General features: G+C 36.1%; 1 protein-coding gene across 1 annotated transcript in view; it reads right to left on the reverse strand.

Annotated features, from left to right (window-relative positions):
• Window positions 1–27,126, reverse strand: part of LRP2 (LDL receptor related protein 2) — a 118,889-nt gene that overhangs the window by 89,834 nt on the left and 1,929 nt on the right. The window contains exons 2-4 of the mRNA XM_062005173.1: window positions 10,846–10,953; window positions 8,823–8,945; window positions 6,518–6,634 (exon numbers count right to left, since the gene is read on the reverse strand). Of these exons, the coding sequence (XP_061861157.1) occupies window positions 6,518–6,634; window positions 8,823–8,945; window positions 10,846–10,953 (348 nt within the window). The remainder of the gene's footprint in view (window positions 1–6,517; window positions 6,635–8,822; window positions 8,946–10,845; window positions 10,954–27,126) is intronic.

Genomic DNA, 27,126 nt, shown 5'->3' on the forward strand with positions numbered 1-27,126 from the left:
TTCTGCAAAATAAATGACTTTTTTTAGTTCCTGTCTGTTCTACTTATGTCAATGATCTACAGGTCAACACAACAGATTATTTCAAACAAATTAAAACCAATTCTGAAAATATTTATGCATACAAGCAGTCACTGAGCTCAGTGTAACTGTCCAACAAATTATGCATGTACATGTGCTAGAGACGAGTAGGAGAATATACACTCAGTTCAGCTCATTGCCATGCAGACAAAAGTTACCTATTTCAGGCCAATGGTCTGAAATAAAAGCAAATAATAAAAGCAAATAATTGCTGGTTTTAGAAGTGAGATTTATTGAACCTTTACTGCTATATGAAAATACAGAAACAGAATAACTAAATTTCATGTTGTACCTTTTAGATTTCGACTTTGAATTCTTATCCCATTTTACATCCATATGAGTTAATAAAGTAGATGCAGTAGCCTCTCACTTAGGAACATTTTCATTCATACTCTTGGAATTCAAGACGTGGATTATAAAACTACTCAAGCAGAACTCAGAAATGCTGCGTGGCAAAAAAGCAAGTAGTGGCACGCTATTTTGCTTGCTTCTGCTGTTTTATATATCAGCACATTCCCACTAAACTTCAATCAGCTTTGGAACAGGCTTACATGATTCTGACTGTTCAAAGTTTTCAATGTAAGCATAAACAGTTGTGTTGATGTCCAGTACAAGATCTCCCTGATTCATTTACATTTCATTCGTTTTCACTATAACTAATAGAAGTTCCCAACTGGCAGGTAGGAACAGGATGTGCCTCTCATCAGAGAATGGTAGTTGCAGATTACAAGGGTTCCAGTTACATCATTCCTTCTTGTGGCCTTCTGAAGACTTCCATTCCAAAAGTCTGCACTGACAATGCCAACACATTCCCTAAACATAACTACCATCTTTTAGTCCCACTTCTCAATCAGACAAACTCCCTTCTAAAACGGACACATCATTCATGTCTTTCTTGGTTTAGACTTATGAAAAACTCAAAAAATTTTGGAAACAACATGGATCCTGAAGTCTTAACTGCCTACAGCAAGCAAGAAAGGCGTGACCTGAGACCTTGTGTTACACTCGGTGTGGAACAGATGTCATCACAAGGAGGTACCATCAAGAGGTTTTACAGCATAGCAGGAAAAATCAATGGCAGTGCAAGAGTATTTTAAGTATTACAGGGCACATGTGAAAAAGAATAATAAAAAGTATTTGTTTCTTAACTGCACTGAGGTCAGAAAGCTTTTCAGGGCATTTACAATGGACAGTTTTGTAATTTTCCTCATCTTTCTTCTTATCCCACAGAAATATCTTCAGTGTTCCAAACAGTTCAAAACTGTTTCTGACAGATTAAATGTCAAATAGGAAGTTGAAGCCACTGCCTTGCACTGCCTGTTTCATAGAATGGTAGGGGTTGGAAGGGACCTTTAGAGATCATCTAGTCCAACCCCCCTGCAGAAGCAGGTTCACCTAGATCAGGTCGCATAGGAACACGTCCAGGCGGGTCTTGAAGACCTCTAAGGAAGGAGACTCCACAACCCCTCTGGGCAGCCTATTCCAGGGCTCCGTCACCCTCACAGTAAAACAGGTTTTTCTTATATTTAAGCGGAACTTTTTGTGTTCCAGCTTCATCCCATTACCCCTTGTCCTGTTGCTAGCTACAATAGAAAAAAGGGATGTCCCAATCTGACACCCAGGCAAACTAAGGATCTAGTCATTAATGAGATTTTCTCAACCTCCCTTAGAAGGAGGGAGACTTTGTCAAAGTTTTCTCCCCTGCAGTAAGCCTGAAAAAGTCCTCCGTCTGGAAAAATCTTTACTGTATTATATAATCTATTGATTAAACACAAATCATTATAAAAATACCAAGCAGGGCAATAGTGAAGATATTTTGAAGAGACTTCAAAAACATATTTCTGACTACACTTGTGGTTTACTAGCATGTGAACTACAATGTGTTCTTTTTCCTTTCTTTTCTTTTAAAATCTTCTTGGTGTACAGGTTATTTATTTTAATTGTAGTTGCAGCAGAAGCAAGAACACTCTTTGAAAAGAGGAGAGTAATTTAACTTTTAAACTCTGTACAGGTAATCCCATTCTCAATCTCCTGTCTAAAGAGCAATCTTACTAAATTATCATTCACACCTTTCTCACTGATCTGAAAGATATTTTTCATAGCATTTTACATTGTACTCTTTGTACTTTACAGCAATATTATGTTAATAGAATGGTTTTCATTATCTGGGGCATTAAGAACCATGAAGAATTGTGGTCATTAAGAATCATGGCAAAACTGTGAGTTACACCAAAGGCTGTACACATGTGATGCCAGAGCAATGGATTTTGGTATAAAAAACCCATAGCTATGCAAGAACTGATACTAATCAGAGAAGTTGGTCATACTGTTTGTGTTCTAGGGAGCACATGGTGCATTCACAGTGCTCTGTGAATGACCTGGAATTATGTAATATCAAAGGAAGGGTTCTCTTCCAAGGACTTGATGATGTTAGGTTTTTCTAGATCCGTGACAGTTGGATTAGAAAGGGCTAAAAAGGCTTGATAAGCTTCTGAGTTAAAAGGATGACAAGGTAGTTGGTTTGCATCTAAGGAGGTCTGAGAATACAGCAGTACAAGAGGAGAGAGTAAAAACAGATAGTATAAGACTGAATATGGGATTAGGAGAGAAAAGTGAAGGGACAGAAAAACATCAATGCTGTTTTCTGTCACCTTTCTTTTAACTGTGAAGAGCCTCCAACATGAACATTGTTTCCTTTACCTTTTCCTCCCCAGAACATTTGGCTAATTACAGAAAAGAGAAAAGAAGCAATCTTTTCTTAGTGATCACAGTTCCTAGAAGATAAAATGAGCTTTGTGAAAACAGGGGAAATAGAGATATATTCATTCCAGTGCTCAGGAGAAAACGAGCTCTTCTTTCTCATCCCTTCCTCTCAAGCATCTCTTTCTTAGCCAAAATATTTCTCCACAATCCGTCTCCCTGTGGTGTGACACCACTTCAGTTGCAAAAACTAAAAAAAAAACTGGCAAATGACAGATGAGGCACCGTGCTCCTTGTAATCCATGGACTGTTTCCAGGCAAACACATTTACATAGCATGTTTCAATGTACACACATAGAAGATGCTTGAAAGCTATGTCACAGGAATTGCTAAACCTACATTATTTTGCTCTAACATTTTTGTTGTGCAAGTGGAAATAAATCCATACAAAAACAGTAATAGGTGAACAGTTGCAAATGGTATTTGATTTAGCAGACACTAGTTTGTGTCACACAATCAAGAAGTGTAACCTTCTTTCACTCTAAACCATGTTATAAGAAGGAGGAAAAAAAAATTATTTCCTACTTCCAGGTATCATTCTTTTATTGTGGCAACTTTTCAAAGCATTTTACAAAATAAAATTAATTTTGACTCACTGCTGTAAGTCACTATCTCACAGCATCATTGTCCAGATACTTCATAGCCTATGAAGTACAGGAGACACCAGGAGAACTTAACCCAAAGAGTCCTTTGAGCTACTTAATATCAGGTAGCAATCAACAGAAATGCTTTGAGAAGTGTCAGACTGACCAGATCCTCATTTCTGGCCTTAATTCCCGATTTTGATCCCTGCCACTCTAGTCTTTGGCTGCTTTCCTTATCTTGCTCCAGTTTTGCCTCTTCCTTGTCCAAGACTCTCCCTGGTAGAGACATTTCCTTCAGCCTGAACTGCCTTGTCCTGCAGATGTTACATGGAATTTGTCCAAAAAGAATATTTAGCCTCTGACCATGGCCCACTCCTTCCATCTTGGACTACATCCCTTATTGATCTCTTCAGTTCTTGACTTGTGCTCAATTTCACTCTGGTCTCCAGAAATTATTCCCAGACCTGGCTACCCACTTCCTGACCACAACAGCTATGCAGCATACCAAACAAGGCAGGAATTAACAGGTTAGTCAGTTGACCCATGGCAGCAATTCTATATCAAAATTAGAATTAAAAAATCCAGATTTCTAGACCTGCACTCAGCCCACCAGCCTCAAACAAGACACCTTCAAAATATTTCCCCTTTCTCCCTCATGGCCTCAGTGTAGTTCTCAGTTGCCAAAGCTGTACCAAGGAAGGTTACTCTATCAGTTATGGCAAAGCAAAATGGATATAGCTGGAATTTTCACTTTTCAACTATGAAGCTGAGGCAGGAGAGAGAATTCTGCCTTTAACTGAAAGAAATAAGGTATGTAAGACAAAAAAATTACACCAGTATTTGCTGCTCATTCCAAAAAAAGTATTTGCTAATACAACTAGTCTGCTATTTCACTCTACATGTTTAAAGTTTTAAAATTAAAGTATTTGCTAGTTTCTGACTATTAAAAAAGATGAAAGAACAACAATATATATTTATAGAAACTAAAAACCCACCGTTTTATGAAATTAAAACTGCTTCAATGAACTAATTACATGACCTGTAGCTGAAACATTGCTCTGATGTTTATCTTAGCCTTTGCATGGGTAGTTTTCTCTTGCTGTTAATCCCATTAGCAGTAAAATGGACTGAGGCTTTGAACTCCTTTGTTCTATTTTTTACGTGTTTAATTGCTGAATTACTTCATGTTGGTGACATTTTGCATCTGACTAGCTTCTTAAATAATGTATCTTGATTCTGTAACAAAACTTTTGCTTCCAGACATATCAGTGAGTACAAGGCATAAATAAATGGACATTATATTGTTATGCTCCATGAAATAACCAGCACAGTTCCAAATAGCTTTTATCTTTAATCGTTCGTGAATGTATCATTTTTATTTATGAAACTTTTTAGTGTAAATTAAATAAGAGATAAATAATGACAAAGGCCAAAACAGTGATGTTCCTCTTGAATTTGTTTTATATGAGATAGTAAAGAGGAGGAAATGGATCAAGCACTAGGAAAAATTAATATTCAAAGAAAGTATAAGATTTTACTGTTTTGAAGTAGATTCTAACACACTAATCCCTACAGTATACTTAATCACAAAATCACCAAAGTATTAGTTTTATCTTATGTCTTCTGTTTAAAGATCCAAGCCTTGCAAAGACAGGCAATAAAATTAACAAGACTTTCTGGAAGCGTGTCATTATATTTTTCTTGACTTTCCTGTCTTCAGCACCATTGCATTTCTTTAAACTAGTCGCCTATTCTCAATGTTCCAGGTCACAGTCACTCTTCTGCCTTAGAGGGACTGTCAACACCTATTCTAATAAACCAGAGTAGAGGCTGTTGAATGATGTGAGGCAGTCCCTCTCCCTAGGGCTAAATATGCTGCCTTCACAACAGTCATGGGGCCTACTGGCTGATGCAGCAGTGACAGGGTTTCCCACACAGCAGTAGAGCTCTACTGTTAAGATATCTAATGGCCTCTTTCCAAACTTGTCTTTTTAATTTACTTCATTCATAATGTTAAACATGAAATAAAAGGTGCATTTCCATTTTTAAACATCACGGTAGCTTCCAGTCTGAAGAAAAAACTGTGAGTATTGTCTTTCAGCTTCCAGTCTCAGTCTGTCATAGATTTACTGCACTATAATGATCACAAGATTTCATTTGGCTGTTCCATACTGTATTCAATGACCACTCACAGGTTTCTCAGAGGTACTGGGCAGTTTCTCTTCTTTAATTGACAGATAATGCATTTTTTAAACAAATATATTGTCTTCAGGATTTTTTTTCAGTCTGTCATAGATTTGCTTAACTGAGTTTCCAATATCATTTCTTCCTCTAAGAGAAAAATGTTAAGCTCCAGAAGATATTCTTCCAGCAGTAATTTGGGGTACTTTGGATCTTTACGTTGATGACTGCAGAACTGGCCATGGGTCTATCACACAGAAAAATTCTCAAGCTGGCTGTTTCTGCAACTTTTTATTCCACAGTACCATAAAGTTCTAAATTACCTCTCATTCTAAAGAGTGTACATTTAAGCCACTTGTGAGTCAGGAATAAACGCACTGTTGGCTGACCATGTGATATGCTTGTTTTCCTTTATACAGTATGTATGCATATGCATATGCCCTTTTTTTTCTCCTCTAAGCACAGTCATTAACATTTTTGACAGGGTCCAAGTCCCTCTGTGATTTGGGGTCAAATTCTGCTTTTCTATACAGGTTATAGTCACCACTGATTTCATACAGAGTATGCAAAAAAAGAATATGAAAAAATCAGCAAAGTTAGCTCTGAGTCTCCCAAGGACTCAAGCCATCTAAACACCATTGCTTTTTTTCTAATCCAGTATTATTTATCTTTCAGACAGAGACAAACAAGAAGTCCTGATCCTATGGTTGCAGTTACCATTTGAGTTCTGCAATAACAGATCTGTATCAGAGCATCAGGTCTAATACACAAAAGAATCTGAAATGAAACTCTTGTAACAAGAAGCATATTGTGGTCATGATGTCCATCAACAAGCCCTTTAATCTTACAAATTTATTAGAATGGCACAAAGAGATGAAATGAAACTAGAGACAGTGCTAAGAGATAAGACTCACGGCAGACTCTTTCATCTGTTCCATCAGTGCAGTCCTTCACTCGATCACACCAGTATGCACTTGGGATGCACTGTCCATTTGAACATGTGAACTGCTGACTTGAGCACGTCCTTCCCGCTGCAAGGAACAGGCACTCCATCAGTCTTTTCCAACAACCAAGATTTTTAAAACAGAAAAATATTTTCCTTCCTCCTCTTTAACTACTTCATCCTTCTCACAAATATTAGCATAAGACTTTAACCTTTATGTACTCAAGGAGATTAAAGAACCCTGGACAACAATATGGCAGATAACATAGTTCTGCAAGGTCTTCTGTGGCCTGCAAGCTCACTGCTCTTTTCCACTGAAGGGAGAAAATTGTTCTGCCTAAAAGACTGAACTAATAAATCTCACTGTTTAAAGTTTTCTATATTATTTTGTTTACTTGGTCAAAATCTGTCAGCAACCATAAGATTGGTCAAGTAGAATGTCACAATGTAAAGACAGCAGAGTTGGAGTTAAGACACTGTTTTCTAATAGAGTCAGGGCCTCAACGCTTATGAATATTCTACATTCATAACTAATAGAAGATCAAGAATGTCTCTTCTCGTGACAGCTGTGTCAATTAAAAAGAACAATCCAAGACTGCGCAATTCCACTTTGATTTCATTACAGCTAAATGAAACTCTCTGCTCTTCTTAGGCAAATTAATTGATTCTGTGAAGATATCACTAAAGGGCAAAATCATAGAACCACAGAATCACAGAATGGTAGGAGTTGGAAGGGACCTTTAGAGATCACCTAGTCCAACTCCCCTACAGAAGCAGGTCTTTCTCCTCCCTTCTGTCACCTGCACATTTGTTTACTTCAAACTCATGCTATATCCCAATGTCATTCCAGTGAATAAACTTGCATCTGTCCTGCTACTTTACAGGGAATCTCTATTCCTTACTCTGTCAGCAGTGTTCCCAACGTGAGATCAGCTACTGGGATGCCAGTATCTTGAAGAAAAACAAGACACTAGATTATTTTTAAAAATTGTATTAATTCTGCATTATGTGAGTTCCAGAACTGTCAGCCATTTGTCTCAGGGAAAAAAAAAAAAAACATTTTAAGAAGTAAAAGGTCTTACAGGGTTCACAAGTTGAAATAAAATCTCTTTAGAAAGACAAGCACAAGGAGATGGCTCAAAAACAGCAGTGGCAGCACAGTGCCAGTCACAGTTACTAAAACTCATGATTAACCTTTACATGGAGAACAATGTTACAACAACACAGTTCAAAAGTTAACTCAGAGCTATTGCTCATTTTGCATTTTGTATCTAGAGATTCCTTAGTTAAAACATAACCAGCAATTGTGCTGACACCTTCTCACAGGAACAAGAGAGCAAAAGGTGGTTAACCAGTTACAATTTTCCACCCTCAGCAGGAACAGCTATCTGTGAGCAAAATCCTTCTAAAACTTCAACACGTGAAACTCTCCAGAATCCAGTTTGTTAGCAAGTAACTCCACAGCTGTTCAGTTTAAAGAAGTTATTGAAAAACCATATGTAGAATCAAAAGGAAAATAAGTTAATCTTATTCTCATCATGTAAAATAACTTCTAATACTAGAAGTAGCAGGAAATAGGTTATTTAGAACACTATAACACTTGTTCTTCCTGTATTATGCAATAAAAGCAGAGAATGTAATTTGATGCAATAATCATCTCAATACATTGTTCATCACTTCAGCATCTACTTAACTGTATGTAGCCTTTAAACTGCTTAGTCATGAAATTCAGAAATCAGAGTAATGTTTTATTACTGTCGGTACTTACTATCAACACAAAAAAAGAAAGAAAAAGAAAGACCCTATGGCTATAGTAGTCAGGCTGGTAAAGGATTTCTTTGCTATAAAACATGTAGAGAAAACTAAACACTTTAGTTTAAAACAGCAATTCAAACATGATTAACACACTGTTAGCAAATTAAGGCAGCTTTGTTTGTGACTCAGTGCTTGGATGTCAGACTATTAAGTATTTCTCACCTTGAACTACTAATTTTCTATTAACTATGAAACTAATACACAATGTACATTTTCTCCTCTTTTCTTAATTAACTGCAACATTAGCAATTTTCAGATTTCAAGACCTGGATTTGTCTTCTTGGACATATCTGTATATTACACATTCCAGATTATTTCAGTTCTAAAAACTGCTTTAGAGACACTCTTCTGGTAAAAGCTGTACTTTATAGCAGGCTTGTTTCTGTATGTTCTCAATATGCTGCTATGTAAATTACCTTATTTCACAAAGCTGGTGTAGCATTAAAACTTAAAATACTTACGACATTGTTGATGCTCATCTGAGCCATCTTCACAGTCTTCCTCATCATCACAAACCCATGACTGTGGGATACATTCGCCATCAGTGTGACACTGAAACTGATTTCCCTCACAGGTAGGTTGTGCTAGTGTAAACAATGAAAAAAAAATTAATTTCCCAGATAACTGAAAGAACTTTCAAAGAAAACAAATAAGTGAAAAGAAGACTTAAGGTTCAAGTGTCAATTGTCTGTAACTTCCACTGAACACATGAAAGACTGTGACAAACCAAATAAAATGGGAGAGGGAAATGGGCCAGCAGAAGGATGCTCAAAGGTCAAATTTAGTTTCATCAATTCCTGCATATGAATCTTCAATTTTGTATCCACCCCTGGAGACACAAGATCCTCTGGAAAGCGATTTACAGCAAATGTTAAGGCCCTGAATTGCTCTCTGGCAGCTCTTTTTTTTTTTCCAGTTCTAGATGAACTCATGATAGCATTCCTAGTCTCATGGAGATCTGCTCAATTGCTCTCACTCCACCTCAGGTGCTGGTAGGAAGAGGATCTTTCAAAACCAGCTCATGACTCTTCTCTGTGGATTTATGAGGAAAAATGAGGGTCAGGTCAGGACAATCTGTATGCTGCTGTCCCAGATCCACTCTATACTTTTCAAATAGCCAAACAAGAAAGAAATCAGAAAGATTAAAATAAATGTTTGAAGCTGTTTTACAGCTTACTCCATCCTTAGTTAACACTCCTGGGAAGAAACAGTAGCACAACACAGTCCAGCAGACAGGACTCTGGTTTTAACTATCTTTTTTTCCTCTGGTTCATGTTTTTTGCAGTACTGCAAAGTCAACTAGAAACACTTTGTGCTCATGGAATGATATCCAAGCACAAGCATCAATGTAAACAAAGCATCAACGGAGAAAATTAAATTACTTTCTAGATTTAGATTTGAAAAGTACAAAATTATATTGGGGGTAAAATGATTACAGATATAAAATCCATCACATACTACAGACAATGCACTTCATGCATACTTTTTTTTTAATTCCTGTTTTAAAGAACCAAAGAATAATCTCATAATATAATTTAACTTTAGGCCAGTTTTAAGCAGTTTAAAACCACCTTCCTAGATATTTACATGCCCCACTATTTACAGAATTGTAGAATCATAGCACATTATACCACACTAACATTTTTAAAGCACAATTAACTGAAAAAAAAGAAGAAAATTTAAATTTTTATCTCCCTGATTCATCACATGTATGAAAATGAGAACAACTCAACTTCATGCTTTTAACTACAATAAATGTAGTTAAGTGTTGGGGTTTTAAAATTGTTTTCACAAAGTCAATGGGATTACCCACTCCTTGTTCAAAACCCAACTACCACTTTCCACTTGCAGAACTAAGCTAAAATAGCAAGTAACCATTTTGTTTTGCCAGTTTAAGGCATTCTTCATTCTACTAGCTTTTGAGATAACTAAAGTGCTGAGCAATAAAACAGACTACCAAGCATCATCATCTCCTCATCAGCTGAGGGGTAAAAACTGGCCTAACCTATCTATAAGTGGGCTGATAACTGCACCAGCCCACAAGATCTCAAAGAACACTAGAACCAGGAAGGTAAAATGCAAGTGAGTTCTTGAAAACAGACCGTGAAGGGAATTTCTTCATTTTCACAACTTTTAGACATTCCACTTGAGAGAATCTTTGTGCACAGCTTGAGTACAGCTCACCTGAATGCAATTGTTGTATCTGGGATGCTGGCAGTGAGGATAACACGAACAACTCTACACAACTAACCCAGGCTCTACGTAAGGAGCAGTAGATAAAGCATACTGTCTAGGGCTTGAAAGGTTTGGAGCTCAAGTGATGCTAGTGGTAGCTGTATGTACATCCAATATTCATGGTTACTGTGGTAACAGAACACAGTACAATCCTACATCTAGAACATCAGTTATCAAATGAAATTCCATTCACGGACACTCGAATTTCTTACATTACAAAAAAACTTGTTCTATAGCTGTTTCACTTACGACAACCAGCTTCATCTGTATCATCTGAGCAGTCTCTAGCCCCATCACACCTCCAATCTGCAGGAATACAGCGACCGTTTCCACAGCGAAACTGCCCCCGCTCACATCCTGTGATCAAGCAGAGTAACAAGCAGGTTAGCAGTACCACTACACCTCATAAAAGGCCAGTGCAAAGCATTCTTCTCAAACAACTGCAATCTATCCAGCACCTTACAGCATGGAAAAGAGAGAAAATAATGCTACAATAATACAAAAATAGAAATAAATATTTCTATTAAAAGAAAATATCTCTACACACCTAGTCAATCAGAAAAAAAAGAACCAAAACAGCTCTAAACTTTACAGGGTATGCCCCAACTAAATTCCTAGAAAAGTCTCATAATTTTAGTATTTGTATATTATACAAACGAAAACAACAACAAAAAAAGGAAAAATAACTCAAGCCAGCCTCAGAGGAGCACCTACACTGTAGAAGTCTATTTAGCAGGAATGTCTCCATTTTAAATTCACAAGCAGTACAGACATATAAAGTTGGGGCATCATTTTCCACATTAGTTGTAAGAGTTAAGTATACTAAACATTGGTCCTTCCCAGTCTCTGAGGATTTAAAAGAAAATAATAATCCCCTTAGATAATGTGGAAGTCTTGTTTCAGCTGTGATTGCTTGAAAGTACGAACACCTCGGTTTTGTTTTGTTTTCTAATAATGCCCTTATATTTAAAATCTTTCCTCTGAAGTACAAGAGAGCATGTCTTCAGTCAATATTTGAATAGCAAATAATTTTAAAAGAAATTAAGCTTTCAGACATCTATAGCTGATCAAAAGCTATCCTGCTGTCACTCCCTTCTGCTTAACCTGCTAAGTATTAAGACCTGATAAAGAAGTATTCATTCCCAGGTGCAAATGCAGCTGGATTATGCCTTTATTAGACTCAACTAATGAAATCTTCAGTCATGTAAGAAAGAGAAAATGCACTGTTTATGGCCTTTGGTTGTGACTACAGCCTCATAAAAAGGCAGTGAACAGTTTTATAGGTCCCCAAAACAATGAGCTATAACATAATTAGGTTCAACAGGGCTCTGTTTCGTGTTAATCTGTTGTCAGCACCTCAGGGAAGGGAATACTGAAAAAAAACCTGAGGCAGTAGCAAAGCTCAACTCTAAAGAAAAAAAATCGTCTTTCCTGATTTAATTAATTGCCATTTGATAAAACTATATCTTTCAATTATTCTGACTGATTTGTCCAGAGAAGATAACCTTAGTATACATAAAGTACAACCACCTACTTTTTGAATTCATGATGACATAAATAACATGCTACCCTAACTTTCATGTAAAACCAGGCATATCAACACTGTCATATAAACACAGTTAAGTGATGTATTCCTAAGGAATATAGGCTAGCTACTTTATGCAAGGAATGTTCAAATCTGATTGTCTGGTAGTGACATCCTGATTTATAATGTATCCTGCAAATGGTCAAAAATTTCACTTGGATAAATGGTGGTACGGAGTGGTACAGGAGTATGTGCACCCAAATACCTTCTATAGACTAATGCATGATGGTGGTTGGTGGTGCAGGTCTGGGGTTGGTGGTGCAGGTCTCTTATCAACTACCTTTAAAACACAACAACCTCCCTTGCAAAAATGCCCTGTTGGAATGTACAAATTTACTCTGGAATCCCAGGCCCTCCTGCTGAATTTTGCCCTACAAAGCAACATTTCCATATGAGATTAGCAGTTAAAGCTCTAATAAACACAACATATAAACCACCATTTATCAATTGGAATTACTGTGCAAAGCAAATACTAAATCTGCCGGTATATTTAGTGTAATATTGCTATTCAAAACCATCGGAATATTCATAGCCACTTAAAAAGAAATTATGATACAGAATTAAATCTGCATCCACATGATTCAAATTTCTAATGAAACAGATGCTTATAAACAATAATATGAACAATTTGTATATTATTTCTCAATAATAACCAAGCCAAAAAACAATTCAAGTACTACATACAACACTGCTCATTTATTTTCACTATCTTGCATTGAGTTACTAAACACACCCTTATAGTGATAAAAATGAGGAGATAGCACTGATAACTTTTTAGAAAGCATTATAAACATAGCAGCCTTTGCACAGTATCAAAAATAGTAACCAAATGTTAACAGAGAACTTGCAAATCACGCAGTTCTCCTGTCCTCTGTAATAATTTGCAGGATTATAGTTTAAGTTGCTCACACATACATGCAGTAAGCACTGTATCAATGTTCGTTTATACAGTTCTTCAGCAGACTTGGTATAATTCATTCAATTATGGCATAAGGCTTTTCAAATGTTATCTTTCATGCTTACTTATCACCCAAGGCAAAGAGCTCTGAAACACCTATACATATCCAAAAGACTAATACTTCATTTATCACCATTTCATATTATCTTTAGGACAAAGAAAATTACATAGCAGATAATGATGTCAATTCATTAAAAAGGCAATTTTTGAAAATAAGTAATATGGAAGAAGTAGAAGTGATCTGCAGTATCAAGGGCACTTCTCAACAAAGTTGCAAAGAAAAGAAAAATAACCATGTCAGCAAAAACCAGGTTTGATACTATAGACAAGGACAGAGACTCTTTTCTCAAAATTTACCTGCACATATTCTACTAAAAACAGATACTGGAAACTTATGAAATTTGAATTATTGTGATTTACTTAATATGAATTTAGTTATATATTTTGAACTATGTGAATTTAAGTTAAAATGTTACAGGCATTAATCACACTATTTAATGATCCACAGAGGAAGCACACAGAGTCTAAAAGGACTTCTTTCACTGGTATATGCTACACGATGTGAGCCTGTAGCACCTGGGTTTCAGCAAGAGGGGAGACTGTCAGAAGACAAGGGGTATCTGCTTGTTTATTGCAATCGTTTGAAGCCTCAGTTAACTGAAGGATTACTCACTAGTAATTTTACGGAAGGTTTTGCTTTCAATAGATTTTTTTTTTAATGGCACGGCAGCTCATGAATCAGTCAGACACTGCCAAAAATTAATACTAATGAGCTAATTTCCATTAAAATTCTGATTTACTCTGACAGATGCTGATAAAACCAGACACTTCTTTCAAGCAAACAGAATCCTGTTATGAGGATTTTGGGAGGAAATAACCACAGAATTCAAAAATAAGCAGTAAAACAATTAGTCTTCACTATCAAATGTTCAACAATTGCTAATAGAAAAGAATCTAGGTGATTCTTGAAAGTTCAAAATTCAGAAAAAAATGAATTTTTGGTGTTGCTACATTTCTACAATAAATCAGCTTTCGTCTTCTGACTGTGATGAAAATGCTACTGAAATATAGACTAAAAACTGCATGGCATGAATCACACAAGAATATATATAAAGAAGGATTTCTGGCTAGTAACAAAAATAATTTTGAAAGATAAGATCTGTTTCAACTTCTCAATCAATATTCAAGAAAGCATGAAGGAAAAAAACAAACATATGATACTATCTTTAATATTCCAGCCTACTGCTGAAAACATGCAAACCAAACATCAGAGGCATCGCTGGAAAAATACAGCCCAAAGCACTTCTAAATTTCTTGCTATACTCACTATCTTTGGGCTTTATGTTAAGTCTGTCACTAGACTTTCTACACTTCTCTGTGTCTGTAGTTCTCTTATAAGAGACTCCTGAGGAGATATTTAAGACTCACAGTTTGCCCGAGTAAAAACAAGAAGGCTAATATTACTGGCTCTGGGTAAGCTATTTGGACAAAGACTACACCAGGTAGTCATTTTCCACTGTAATAAAGTAACATAATAGTGATTTAGTCTGAGTAAAAATTGAACAAAACACTGAATCATTTAAATATTTTCTTTTTTGCTTCTAATTTATTTTAAAAGAAATGTTTCTTTTACTGAAAGAAACAATGCAATACAAGTGTTATTCAATACAACTACAACTAACATATTCCACAGGACAAGTTTTGCCCAAGTGTTGTCTGCATAGGAATTAAGTATCCTAAGCTAAACCACTGCCAAAGACAAATCCCACTTCCACTAGAGGATGGTAGCCAACCTTCACACCACTAATGAATATTACTCAATGTCACATTAAATCATATGAAACTCCAGCAGAAAACAGGTTAATAGCTTCAGGCATTTCACAGAACAATGGTTTAAACCCATAGGGTTACAGTCTTCAATAACATGTCCACTATGCTTTATTTGTTCCAACATGTTTGTGTAGAGATACTTAGATTGAGATTATAGCTTAAATTCAATCCTCTTGTACTAAAATCAGAATATTATGTTTTGCTTATAATGGAAATCAATATTGTCTTACTCTCTGACACTCTGCATTACTTGATACTCTTTTCAGTTCCTCTCTGAACAGTTCTAGTATTTTCTAATTATTTTCAAACATTTTTTACCTGTCCATTCAACCTTGATGTTCCTCATACTTTTGACTACATATCTTTTGAATTACATTTGTTAATCACACATTAAGGGCATCATGACTGTCTATTACAACTATACATAATAGGCCAAATTTCCTTATTCATTCATTCCTCATACTCACAATACCTTCGAGAACTTCCAACTGCCCAAATGAAAGATTTAAAGTTACTAAGCCCAGGGTAGATAGTACCACCCTCAAACTGTCCACTCAAAAGTGAAACTTACATTGCTGCATTTACTTTACACTTCAGGAACCACCTCTCAACAGATTTTTCATGTTTAAAAGAGTAACATTCTTCAAGATAGTACTTTTTCAACTGAACAGTTTCAATTTCTGCAGTTGTTCAACAAATAAGAGCAAACTGTACATTACAAGCCTCTTCCACATAAATCTTACAAAAAGAAAAATAAATGGCAAGCTCTCTTTTCTCCCTTTCTGTCTTCCAACAAAGGATACTCTTTGCTCCCATTTGACCCTCAAATAGAACATCCCACTCCAATGGCCTTGCAGGTACAAGAATCCTGGATATACTTCGATGTCAGATTTTTGCCTAGCTTTAATTACATGTCAGACAGCCCAAGATATTGGAATGCTCAGGGAGGGGAAGCTGAACCTCTGGAAATTCCATCTCTGTTCCTCTGCACTGATGATGAAAGAAGTCAAATCCATAGTTCAGGAAAAACCTTTGCTTATTACTGTAAAATGCCCTGTGAAACTGAAAAATAGTATTTTGCTAGCAATTATAATAGCCAAATGAACAAAGATTATTTAATAATACAAAGAAAAAGAAAGTCTGATAAAACTATGCTAGAACTTTGCAAACCCCATTATATCTAATGCAAACTATTCAGATTAAGCATTTAAAGGTATTGCAGAAAGCAGTACAAGACTTATGTTCAGTCTTCAATGCCTTGCAACACAGACTAACTTTTGTACTTACATGTCTCTGAACAAGATTATATTACAGAAATAGTTTTAACTGACAAAATCAACAAAAAGACAGTACAGATGTGAGCATGCAGTCATTTTGTACGACTGGAAGAGCATTCAGATTGATAGGTGGGCAGGGGACATCAAGGGACAATATGAAGCGCAAGAGCTGCAGTACCAGAGACGGAGTTACAATGTTATTAGAGAAGTATAGGATTCCTATTATTGAATTATCATTGAGTTACATATTATAATGAAAGTATTACTAGCAAAATAGCATCTACAGACTCAGCAGTTGATCAAGGACTCTGTGCCTTGCACTGTACAAACACGTACTAAAAAGAAGAGTCATACCTTAGTTTGCAGCATAAAGATGATAAGACACTCAACACACCACCCGTATGCCCCAATTTCAACAAGCCAAGGCCAAAAGGTGCTATTCTTCCCTTCATCAACACATATTCATATTCTGTTGTTTCTCCAGTGGCACTCCAGGAAGTCAAAGTACATGAAAGGCATACTCGGTTTTGCTGATATATTTATTACACAGCATAAGAAACAAGGCATATACACCTTGATCCTTCCTAAGGAGGGACGTCCAGCCTTCTACCTATCAGTGTTGGAATGATTCCTAGCCAGAGACTCCATCTCTAACTGTGATCTGTTTAACAGTGATCAATACACTATCCTTCACAAAAGTTACCTACTCTGGTTTTAAGTCCATTTATTTTTCTGAATGCCTATAACATGTGATGCATGCACAGAAGTGCTTAGTCTATTTAATTTGACTGTTTTATTATGTACTCCCTAGCTCACAGGTAAAGATGTAGACATTTGAGAAAACTTTCTGGTACACAAACTATACAGATTATTTCAGACCATTTTATGGTGCGATGCAGGGGGAGCAGGGAAATGCAAAGGAAGTAACAGATCTGCTTCTTCACTGACATCAACTGGACTAAGAGATTTGGCTCTCAAGTCCCAGTTGCACAGCTTCCACAATAATTAGCATAAACTACTTGCCAAGTAGTTAAAAAAAAGCAAAAAATGTGCTCTTGCACATACAGACTTGTCAACTAATATAACTGTTAAAACTAAAGCATCAAGTCTCATTTTAATAACGCTCACATGCAAAATCTTTTTTAAAAAGTACTTAAAATCAATGTATTCTATGTTAAACTATTTGTTTTCAGTTAATACAGTTATAAAGGGACTATAGATTCATTTCTGCTAATGCCTCAACATAAATCCAAGAATTAAAGAAATTCAGTATTTTAATCTACTGAAACTAAGCAGGAAAGATTTCCTGCAAAGAAAAAAGGGTTCAGGTCTCCTGCGGACATCAAGTTCAAAGGAATGACACTGTAAATGCCTCCTAGCAACGTTTAAGACATTCATAATCCTCATCCTCTCTAATTTATTTCAACTTTATTAATTGAAAAAGCAACAAATGTAAACAACCTGATAAAAATGGAAACTGTTTATAAATTAATTTTTAACAAACCTATTTTTTTTTCAAGTATAAGTCTGAACTAATAATAAAGAGAAACTTCTAATTTTCTGATAAACTACATATGGACTTAAATTATTCACTGATCCTAGATGTAAAAAGAATAAATTTATTACATTTTAAATCATGACAGTTTATTTATGCTCACAAACAGCACACATCCATACTATGTATCTTTACCATCATACAGTACTAGAGGCAAATTAATGAAAATTAAGTTCCTTTATAATCTTGCTTCAACTCACACAGTTTTTAAAAAGCAATAAATAAACTCTTACCATCTTCTTAGTCCTATAACAAGGTGGGAACAAGAAATAATCCATTTAAGCAAGGCCTAATTCTAACAGACAGGAGGTGATACTTCTTTTTTACTGATAAAGTAAATATTCCTTATATTGAACAGACCAAGTTTCTTCTTCCATTTAAGTCACTGTCAAATTTTTCATACTTCAGTGAAAACTGACAAAGAGCCATTAATTTTTGTTGGGCACTTTAACATCAACTGTATATAATGTATTTTGCAAGGTGAGACTAATAAACGTTATTTGTACTCCTTTCTTAAGACATTTAGTGAAACAATGCTCTGTAGGGCCAAAATCAAGAGCACCAGTATTTGCAGTACTGAAAGATTAGCCTTCAAAACGTTAAAACATATTTCAGACACATTACATACAAAGGACATGTTTTGCATTAAACAGGATAACTTCAACCTTGACATAAGGTGACTTAATCCACGTACATCAATTGGGATTGTGTTAGCTGGGTAGGTGAAGCAAGCATGCTGCATCTTTAGGGAAGTATACGTGTCTGAGCTCTCCTAAATCCCCGTAGCCTCTTTTTGATGAAGGGCATATTAAATATGCAAAAAAGTCTGTTCTAATTTAGCAAATGACATAAAAAGGAAAAAGAACAAGCAGATACAATACAAATAAAGATGCTCCCTGTTATTCACAGAGGGAAGCATCCCAATCATTTTCATAAGAATGAACCTTGCTAATGGCCCCAAGGCTGCTGTAGAATAGCAATTGGGTAACAGAGTAAAGGCAAAATACGACAAAACAAGGAAAATCTTAAAAAGCGGTATTTACAACTACATGTGTGTGGAAAACAACTTGGAATACATATAGTACATGTCACTGAGAAAGTCTGATAGATAGTGATAGCAGTAGCAGTAGCAGTAGCAGTAGCAGGTGATACAACAATCTTCTCAGCATTTTGAGAGTTGTATTCTTTTTTAAATAAATTTTTCAACCAACATGTAGTTTGTTCTCAAAACTGTACCCCATGGTGAGCTGAATTCAGTCATGCTCTCCTGAAAGCGGATGAGTCATTGCAGCACCAGGAATCAGCCTCCGTAAGAGCCTTCCAATCCAGTTAGTGACAGTGAAATTGTGTAATTTTTTTATATTTCCTTCATGTATTATTGCTGGATTGAAATTTGCTATGCAGCATATGGCACTCTGCCAAATCATAAACCTTACTGGAATATCATCTCACAAGATACTAAACGAAAAATTAAACTTATAATGCAAAAAATAAAGCACTTTCTCTGATCAATAATAAACATGGTAAGCACACAAAGTGGTAGCTATTTCTCTCTCCCCACCACAGAAACAATATCTGTAACAAAATTCTTCACTACTTGAGTAGCCTCATCATAACCAGTGGGACTCTAGATAAAGAAACCAATTAAAGCTGTCTTCCAAAGCTTCACAGAATACTAGTCATCATTTTGCACTTCAAAAGCAGTCAGTTACTTGTCACTAAATATGTGAGAACATTTTCAGAAAAGCAGAAAAACTGATATCAGTACAGAGTAGACAGACCATATGCTACAAGCACCTAGTGTGCCTAGACAGATGAAAAGGGAAATTCCATGTGCTAAGGCAGTCCTGAGTAAAGAAAGGATCACCTGAACTAAAGTAACAATGTTGTCCAAGGTGCTCAGACAAAATACTTTATCTTAACAGACCTGAAAATGAACAATAAGAATTAAATCATCCTTTGGCTATTTCATTTTTAAATGTGGTATATTTTCTTTATAGCTTTCAGCTTAAAAAAATATTTCAAAATTCTTTTTACTCAAATAGTAATACTAACGAGTCTGTGAAATTAAAAAGACAAAATCTTTGAATTCATCAGAATTCAATAAAATAAATAAAAGAAAATAAATAAAAGAAAAGAAAAGAAATATCATCTACTATTGAAACATTACCCTTCCTGTCAGCCTCAATGGAAGCATTCTACTTAGCTATCCCATAACCAAATTCTACAACCATCAGATTTACTCATCTATTTAGATTTTTTTAAGGATGCTTGATTCAGCTGCTACCTCTCTTCATTGGTGGCAGCTAGCATAAAATTTTAAGTAATTCTTTAAACTACATGACGTAGCTACTCTAAACAGCATTCCAGACACCAAGATGACTAGCAGGGAGGAAGGGTGTCCTGTTCTAGCTTACGTTGCTGAATAAGCTCTACACTTGCTGCATCCTTGGAAACACGAGAGCATACAAGTGCTGCACACTATGTACTTACATCCAGAAGCATGTATACAAAACTACAGGAAAGGGAGGTCTCCCAAGTTTCAGGGTGGTAGCACACAACATATAAATAACCTTGCTCACAGAACTGTAGGTGTTTTGTCTACAGACTTTGCAACCTTTAAATTGTAATCCCTTCATCATAGCAATAGTGTCCATCAGTCTTTCAAGTGTTTGCTAGGAAGAAAACTGTAACCACACCTGGTATATTTATGTTTACATAAAACATATATTTATATTTAAATATATTGACAGCCTGCTAAACATGAGCCAATGGTATCCTGGCCTGTATCAGAAATAGCGTGACCAGCAGGACCACTGAAGTGACTGTCTCCCTGTACTCGGTGCTGGTGGGGCCACACTTCGAATACTGTGTCCAGTTCTGGGCGCCTCACTGCAAGACGGACATGGAGGTGCTGGAGCATGTCCAGAGACTGGCAAGGAATCTGGAGGCTGAGAGGAGACATGATCACCATCTGCAACTACCTGACAGAAGATTGTAGTGAGGTGGGAGTCGATCTCTTCTCTCTAGTAATGAATGACCAGACACAAGCAAATGGGATTAGGTTGCACCAGGAGAGGTTTAGATTGGACATTAGGAAGATTTCTACTGAGAGGGCTGTTAAGCATTGGAACAGGCTGCCCAGGGAGGTAGTGGAGACACCATCTCTAGAGATATTTAAAAGACACATAGCTGAGGTGCTGAGGGACATGGTTTAGTTTAGTGATGGGCCTGGCAGTGTGAGGTGAGTGGTTGGATCTTAAAGGTCTTTTCAAACCGTAATGATTCTATGATTGCTGGCCACAGAATCAGTACCTCCATATAGAATGTTTAATGATCAAGATTCTCCCTTAACAGGGTAATAATTTCGGTCTCTCTTCTACCTTATGAAATTTCTTGGTATTTAGGTCTCTGAGAGTTCTTGATCCCTACTAGAAAAAGTTAAATAAGCCAACAAGTTAAAAAATATTGTATATTACAAAAAGAAAAAAGTAAACAACTGCTAAAGCATCTTTTCTTTATGAAATCAAACAAAAAACAGGTAGGAATGGTTTCTGTTACCTAATAGGTGATAAAGTCTTAGTACAGATAAAGAGCTTCATCAAGGTTAAAGCTTTTACCTCAATTAATTTAAATTTTGCTACTAATTATTTTATTCAGTTTAACTATTTATCTTTTAGTTTCTTTTTTCCCCAAACAAAGCCAAGAGAGACACAAACTTCTAAAGGATCTGAAGTGCAGCTTTAAAGTTTTATTATCTTTTGTACTTTCACCACCTTACAGCACATTCTGTGGAAGGCTTAATAAAGTTTAAAACTGCAAAACTAATAAAAGTCAGTAGTAACAGCGTTCTTGCACTACCACTGTTAAATCATCATTTTCTTCAATTGCCTACAGTTAGAACACAAATTCCCTAACAGGATTTCACTTCTACAAGTGCCATAGGAGTCCAGTTGTCACTGTTGTCCTCTTTATTCCAGCAGAGCTCCCAGTGGAAGCAGATGGCAGACCTGTCTGTGCAAAAAGACAGTCACAACTGAGCTACGTCTGTAACTCTATGCAGATTTCCTATTGGTTCAGCCAACAGGAAATTATCAAGGCTCAGATTTACAACTGAATTAGACACAGTTTAATTACTCCACTAAATACCTTTCATGTACTGCAGAGGTAAAAAAAGGAATTTTAGACTACTTTGCTACATTTACAGAATACTAGGAACAAAAATTCATATTCAGTGAGGTTTTTCAAGTGTAATTTATAGCTGACAATAAAGTAAAACCTACAATGCTAATAAAACCAGCTCATATACTCACAAGGAAGACACCATAAAGTTTATAGTTTCAAAATCCATTAGACTTCACAGTAGTAAAAGTTATTTTTACTAACACAGCTAGGAGGCCAACAAAAACTGCAGCAGCATTCCATGTGCTTGGTTATTGTCCAACTCATTTATTGGATTGCAGGTTAAGAACAGCCTTACAATCCTTCTCAAAAAGTGAACATGTGAGTAGTCCCATTCAAGTCAAGCCATCTGTTTACACCACACAACTTTACAAAAGGGTTTCCCACAGTGCTAACACTGGTTGGCTATAGCTCTGATGGGACCACTCTTGTAACTAGCACACTAGCCAAGCATTTCCTGTATGATCTTAGCAGTAGCTTTAAGCAGTGGTTGCACCGCCAGACAAGCCAATCCACTCACTACAGGAAAAAAAGGTCTCTCCCTCCCTCTTTCCAACTCCTTCTCCCACTTGATGTCAAGGTCCACTTTCCTTTCCAAATTCCAGCCACTAACAGACTTGCAGCATGCTGCTCTAAATCACTAAGCCACCAGGAAACCACTTAACTCCCTGGGCCTGATTTAGTTTTCCTACATGTTTGTAAGTGAAAGCAGCTCACAGAGAGGTGCCCATGAGCAGTGACGGTAGCACAAAGAACTCAAAGCTGGCCGCAACATGGAAATGGGATGTTGTAGGAGAGGAGTAAGGAGAGTACAGTTTCCTGCTTCCAGCAGCAGTTAACTGTTCAATTAGGCCATCACTTCTTATGAAACTGTACCCTTAGATGTGACAAGGTATGACAAGGGCTTGATCAGATGTTAACGGGCTCTCCCACTGGTGTTGAAGGATGTGAAATTTACACAGTAAACTTACCTCTCTGGACAAACCTGGGAAGGATTACTGTACATACTCCAGTTCAGCAAGTCCTATACTTCCTCAAACTAAACTAAACATACTGTGGTATATTTATCTGAGTTGATAACGTGTGCAATGTTTTCTGAAGATAAAGACCATTACCTCAATTCTAAATATGTTAGTGAAAGTATCAGTGCCTGGGATATCTTGTGAACTATGCCTTTGGTTTGGTTTTTTTTAGAGATGCCACAGAACACAACTAAAACCCCCATCCTTCTTGCTTCACAAAAGCATGAGCCTGCAATTCCCATCAAAGGGAGTCCCTATTGGAACGGATCCTCATTCTTCAACTCAACTCAGCAGGGTGTAGTATCATGACCTGCTTGTGCAAGAAAATAATTGGGCAGACACACTGCTGCTGTAAACAGTGCCCTTTTGCTGAAAATCTGGCTTCTTGATTGTAAAACAAGGCAACTTATTCACATTAAAAGCATAAAATAGAGCAGGTCATAAAAGTAAAACAATTTCAGTCAACTGTTATATGTCATTTCATTAATCCAAAACAAAACTTGTAACAGTGATCCTTAGATCTCTAATCCACTTTAAGCATTGCAAAACAAAGAGAACATTAAAAGCCTTGAAACCAACAGTGAAAGCTCATAGAATCCGCTAAACGCTATCCATTCTGTTAAACATGTCTATGCTTACTCATTGAACTTCATTTTCTTCAACTGTTCTAAAAGTGTGCGGAGTTAAGGAAGCAAAAAGGAGTTAATAAAATGAACATTATCATAAGAAAGCGGACTTCAAAATGGACTTCCACCAATAATAAGCTATTAGATGTTTACTCTTCACTGAATCCTATTTTATCTCTCTTAGATCAGTACAACTCAGGAACAATTTCTTTGAAAATAAAGGAGTTGCACTGAGTTGACTCAGAAGAAAGCTTATTATTCCTTCATCTTGACACAGCTCAAGTTATCTTTAAAAATAGTCTAATTATCAAATTATATGAAGAAGCACTTTAGTTTTAAATCATTTTAGCAAGAGCCTTATTCTTTATTTGTCACATTCAGTGTAAGCTATTAAAAAGCAGGCAACAAATTGTCTGATTATTATCGTTAATTAGCCACAGTAGAATAAAAACATCAACCTCTCTTTAAATAGATGTCAACCTATAGATCATTAATTAGAAGGAACCTTTAGTGTTTTTCAACAACTTCTTAGAGAGTGTAATTTCCTTTGAAATATCTGAAGTGCTATAAAGTTCCAGCACTTTTTAAGCAGAGCTCTGATAATCATAAACTACTATAAAAAGTGATAGTATGATGTGATTCCAAGTTAGATATTTGTCTATCTGAAGAGTTTTCATAAACTCTCAGATCTGAAAATAACTATCATAGGAAGACTGAATGGCATTTACTCAATTTTTATCATAAAGATAAAATTAACTGCCTGTACAATATGCCTGTTTGCTGCTCCGTTTAGAATAAGAGTACCCAGACTTTAAAAAAAAAAAAAATCTTGACAGAAGAATCTCCAGGTTTGGTGATAAATAATTAGAAGTTTTTAAAAAAACACCCTTGGGCTTTGATCTGGCGATAATCTAACAGTGCAAGAAGGCATTTGGAGGGAGAAAGGCTCCAAACAGTGCAGTTGGTTTCACGTCAATCCAGGAAGCCCAAAAGGGAAACCCAAACAGAAAAGAATTAAAAGGCTTTAATGAAATTGCATTCTGTCTTTCCTCCAAATGAATCTTTGCTCATTTCCTGCAAAACACATAAAAAGTAAATCTGGATTAAAATAGGATTTCATTACTCAAATTTCCAATCAGCTCAATATTTGAAAGATGGGTTTGGTTTGTCTTACAGGGAAATAGAACATCAGACACATCACATGTTTATCTCAGTTAAAATCTCCTTAGATGCTCTGTCTCTGTTTGTCCTAACTACTGCAGTTTAATTATTTATTGTAATTCTAACATTTGGCATAGAACCTAAATCCAACCAGGTGTTATCCAATTACTGCTCTCAATTTTTAACTAAAATTCTGAGGTTTGTTCCATTCTTCACTTTAGCTGATTACTTTGCAAATTCCTGATATGCTTTGCTGAACAGAATACAGAAAAAGAGTAAATTATTAAGAAAATTCAAGAAATGTACTCATTAAAAAGAACCATTAAAAATGGTTCTGTCAGTATACAGAAATATCACTCATTAAAATGTGAGATTATTATAATTTGTTTCACTAATAGATACTTTTGAATTGTCAGCCCTCGGGAAATAAACCAGTTCAGAGCCAGGTAGATGGACACTCAGTGGGATTTATGCTCTTGATTTTGTGTGAGTACATCTCTAAGAGGAACAAAGAAAATCATACTAGTGCAGGATTACAAACTCTGCAGCCCATAAGTCATGCACAACGCCTATTAAATTGTACATTGAGATTGCATTGGTATGTTCATTTTCTTTGCCATCCTTTCTCCTTTCTCATTACTTCAATCCCCAAGGAAAGTCATTTAAACGTGCACAGTGCCATATGGGGGGAGTATGAATCCTGACTTTGGCCTGTCGCCTACAGCAACGTCACCATACATCATCCTACAGACAGATGAAATAGATTTCAGTGAAGGCAAAGTCTAAAAAACACTGAATTATTAATTTGAAGATTGAACTACTACTATACTTGATGGAAAAGCATGTTTCTCCATGCCATTGCAGAAAGAGCTGCTGTAGCACTTCTCTATTTGGTCTTATTGTACCCATTCATTGCTGGCCTCCCTTCATGCACATTATGATTTCTGAGAAATAATATCACACCATATAGATTCCTTCAGATAATAGCCTTCATTCTCAGACTAACAGAGACCTTAAAATGGTAACAAATTTTAACCATATTGGCCTGCGAAAATTCACCTGATAATTTATCACTGCAGAGATTTAGAACACAAATAAAATTCGAAGCATCAACTTTTGTGTTACAGGAAAGTTTCTGAACAACGTGCACTTTGGCAAGGTGCATACAGAATTAGATAATCGGGTTTCCTTAAAGAAATAAATAGATAAATAAATAAATAAATCATATCATTAAAATGATCAGAAGTCTTCTGATCTTGAGGATCAACAATAGAAACTACTTTTAAAAGTCAGTAAATTATGAGTTATCTAAAAAAAGAGCAAAAAAAAGATTGACATTAACCTAGCTGTGATCTTCTGATCTCTTCATTCAAAATAAAATAAAATTTAAAAAATTTAGAAGATATGTAAAAAGAAAGACCATTAATGGAAATGCTTGCATTTCCATCTGTGTTTCTCACAAGAAATAAAAAGATCCACAGAAGTATCCACCACAAAGATGGGTGAGGCAAATGGGAATTTAAACATTGTCAGTTACATGATACAGTGAAATCCAGACCATTTGTGAAATGCTCTTACTACTTCGTGTCTGGAAAGAAAAGTTCTTTGTCATAAAGAAATTGGGTTTCTTCAAATTATTTTTCTTTTCTATATATGATTAATTTCATAATGAAACTAACAGTTCCTCTGGTGCTGAACCATTAAGAACAGAAAAAAAATTTCACTCTCAGGTACTAAATCCTCCTCAGAAAACCTACAGCTGGCCTTCTATGTTAGATAAGGTTAGCCCAATAACAGATACTATGTGGGATATTGCACAAGTATGTAGATCTGGTATGCTTTGCTGTACCATTAAAGAACTCATTGTTCAAATGTCAAGTTGACCTACTGATCTCATTTGCCCTCTGCAAAACTGCTGAGAGAACAACTTCCACCCAGTGTCTCTATGACTATGAAGCACTATGAGATTCCTCAGAACAAACATTAACCTCAGGTCCCATGATGCTCTGTCTTGACGCTACCTTCACTTAGGTAGTTTTTTAAATTCCAGATGCATTTTTTTCTGATAAACAGTTACCCCACAGGCAACAAGGCTTATAGGATAAAAGTTGTAGTACGAGGCTCCATCCTCCTGGCAATTACAAAAAGCAGCACTTTTATTCAATTTATAAGTGGTACAATTACAGTAAATCCAGAATTAGACAAACCAAGGATGAATCACGATACAATCATTTGACAGTGCTCTGGTGAAAATACTTCTATAAACGTCCAGCTTATACTGGGAACACTCAGGTATTGCCAACAAAAGCCTTCAAAAAATCATGGGAGCACCTT

The sequence above is a fragment of the Colius striatus genome, chromosome 11 (genome assembly GCF_028858725.1).
Source record: "Colius striatus isolate bColStr4 chromosome 11, bColStr4.1.hap1, whole genome shotgun sequence".
NCBI lineage: Eukaryota > Metazoa > Chordata > Aves > Coliiformes > Coliidae > Colius > Colius striatus.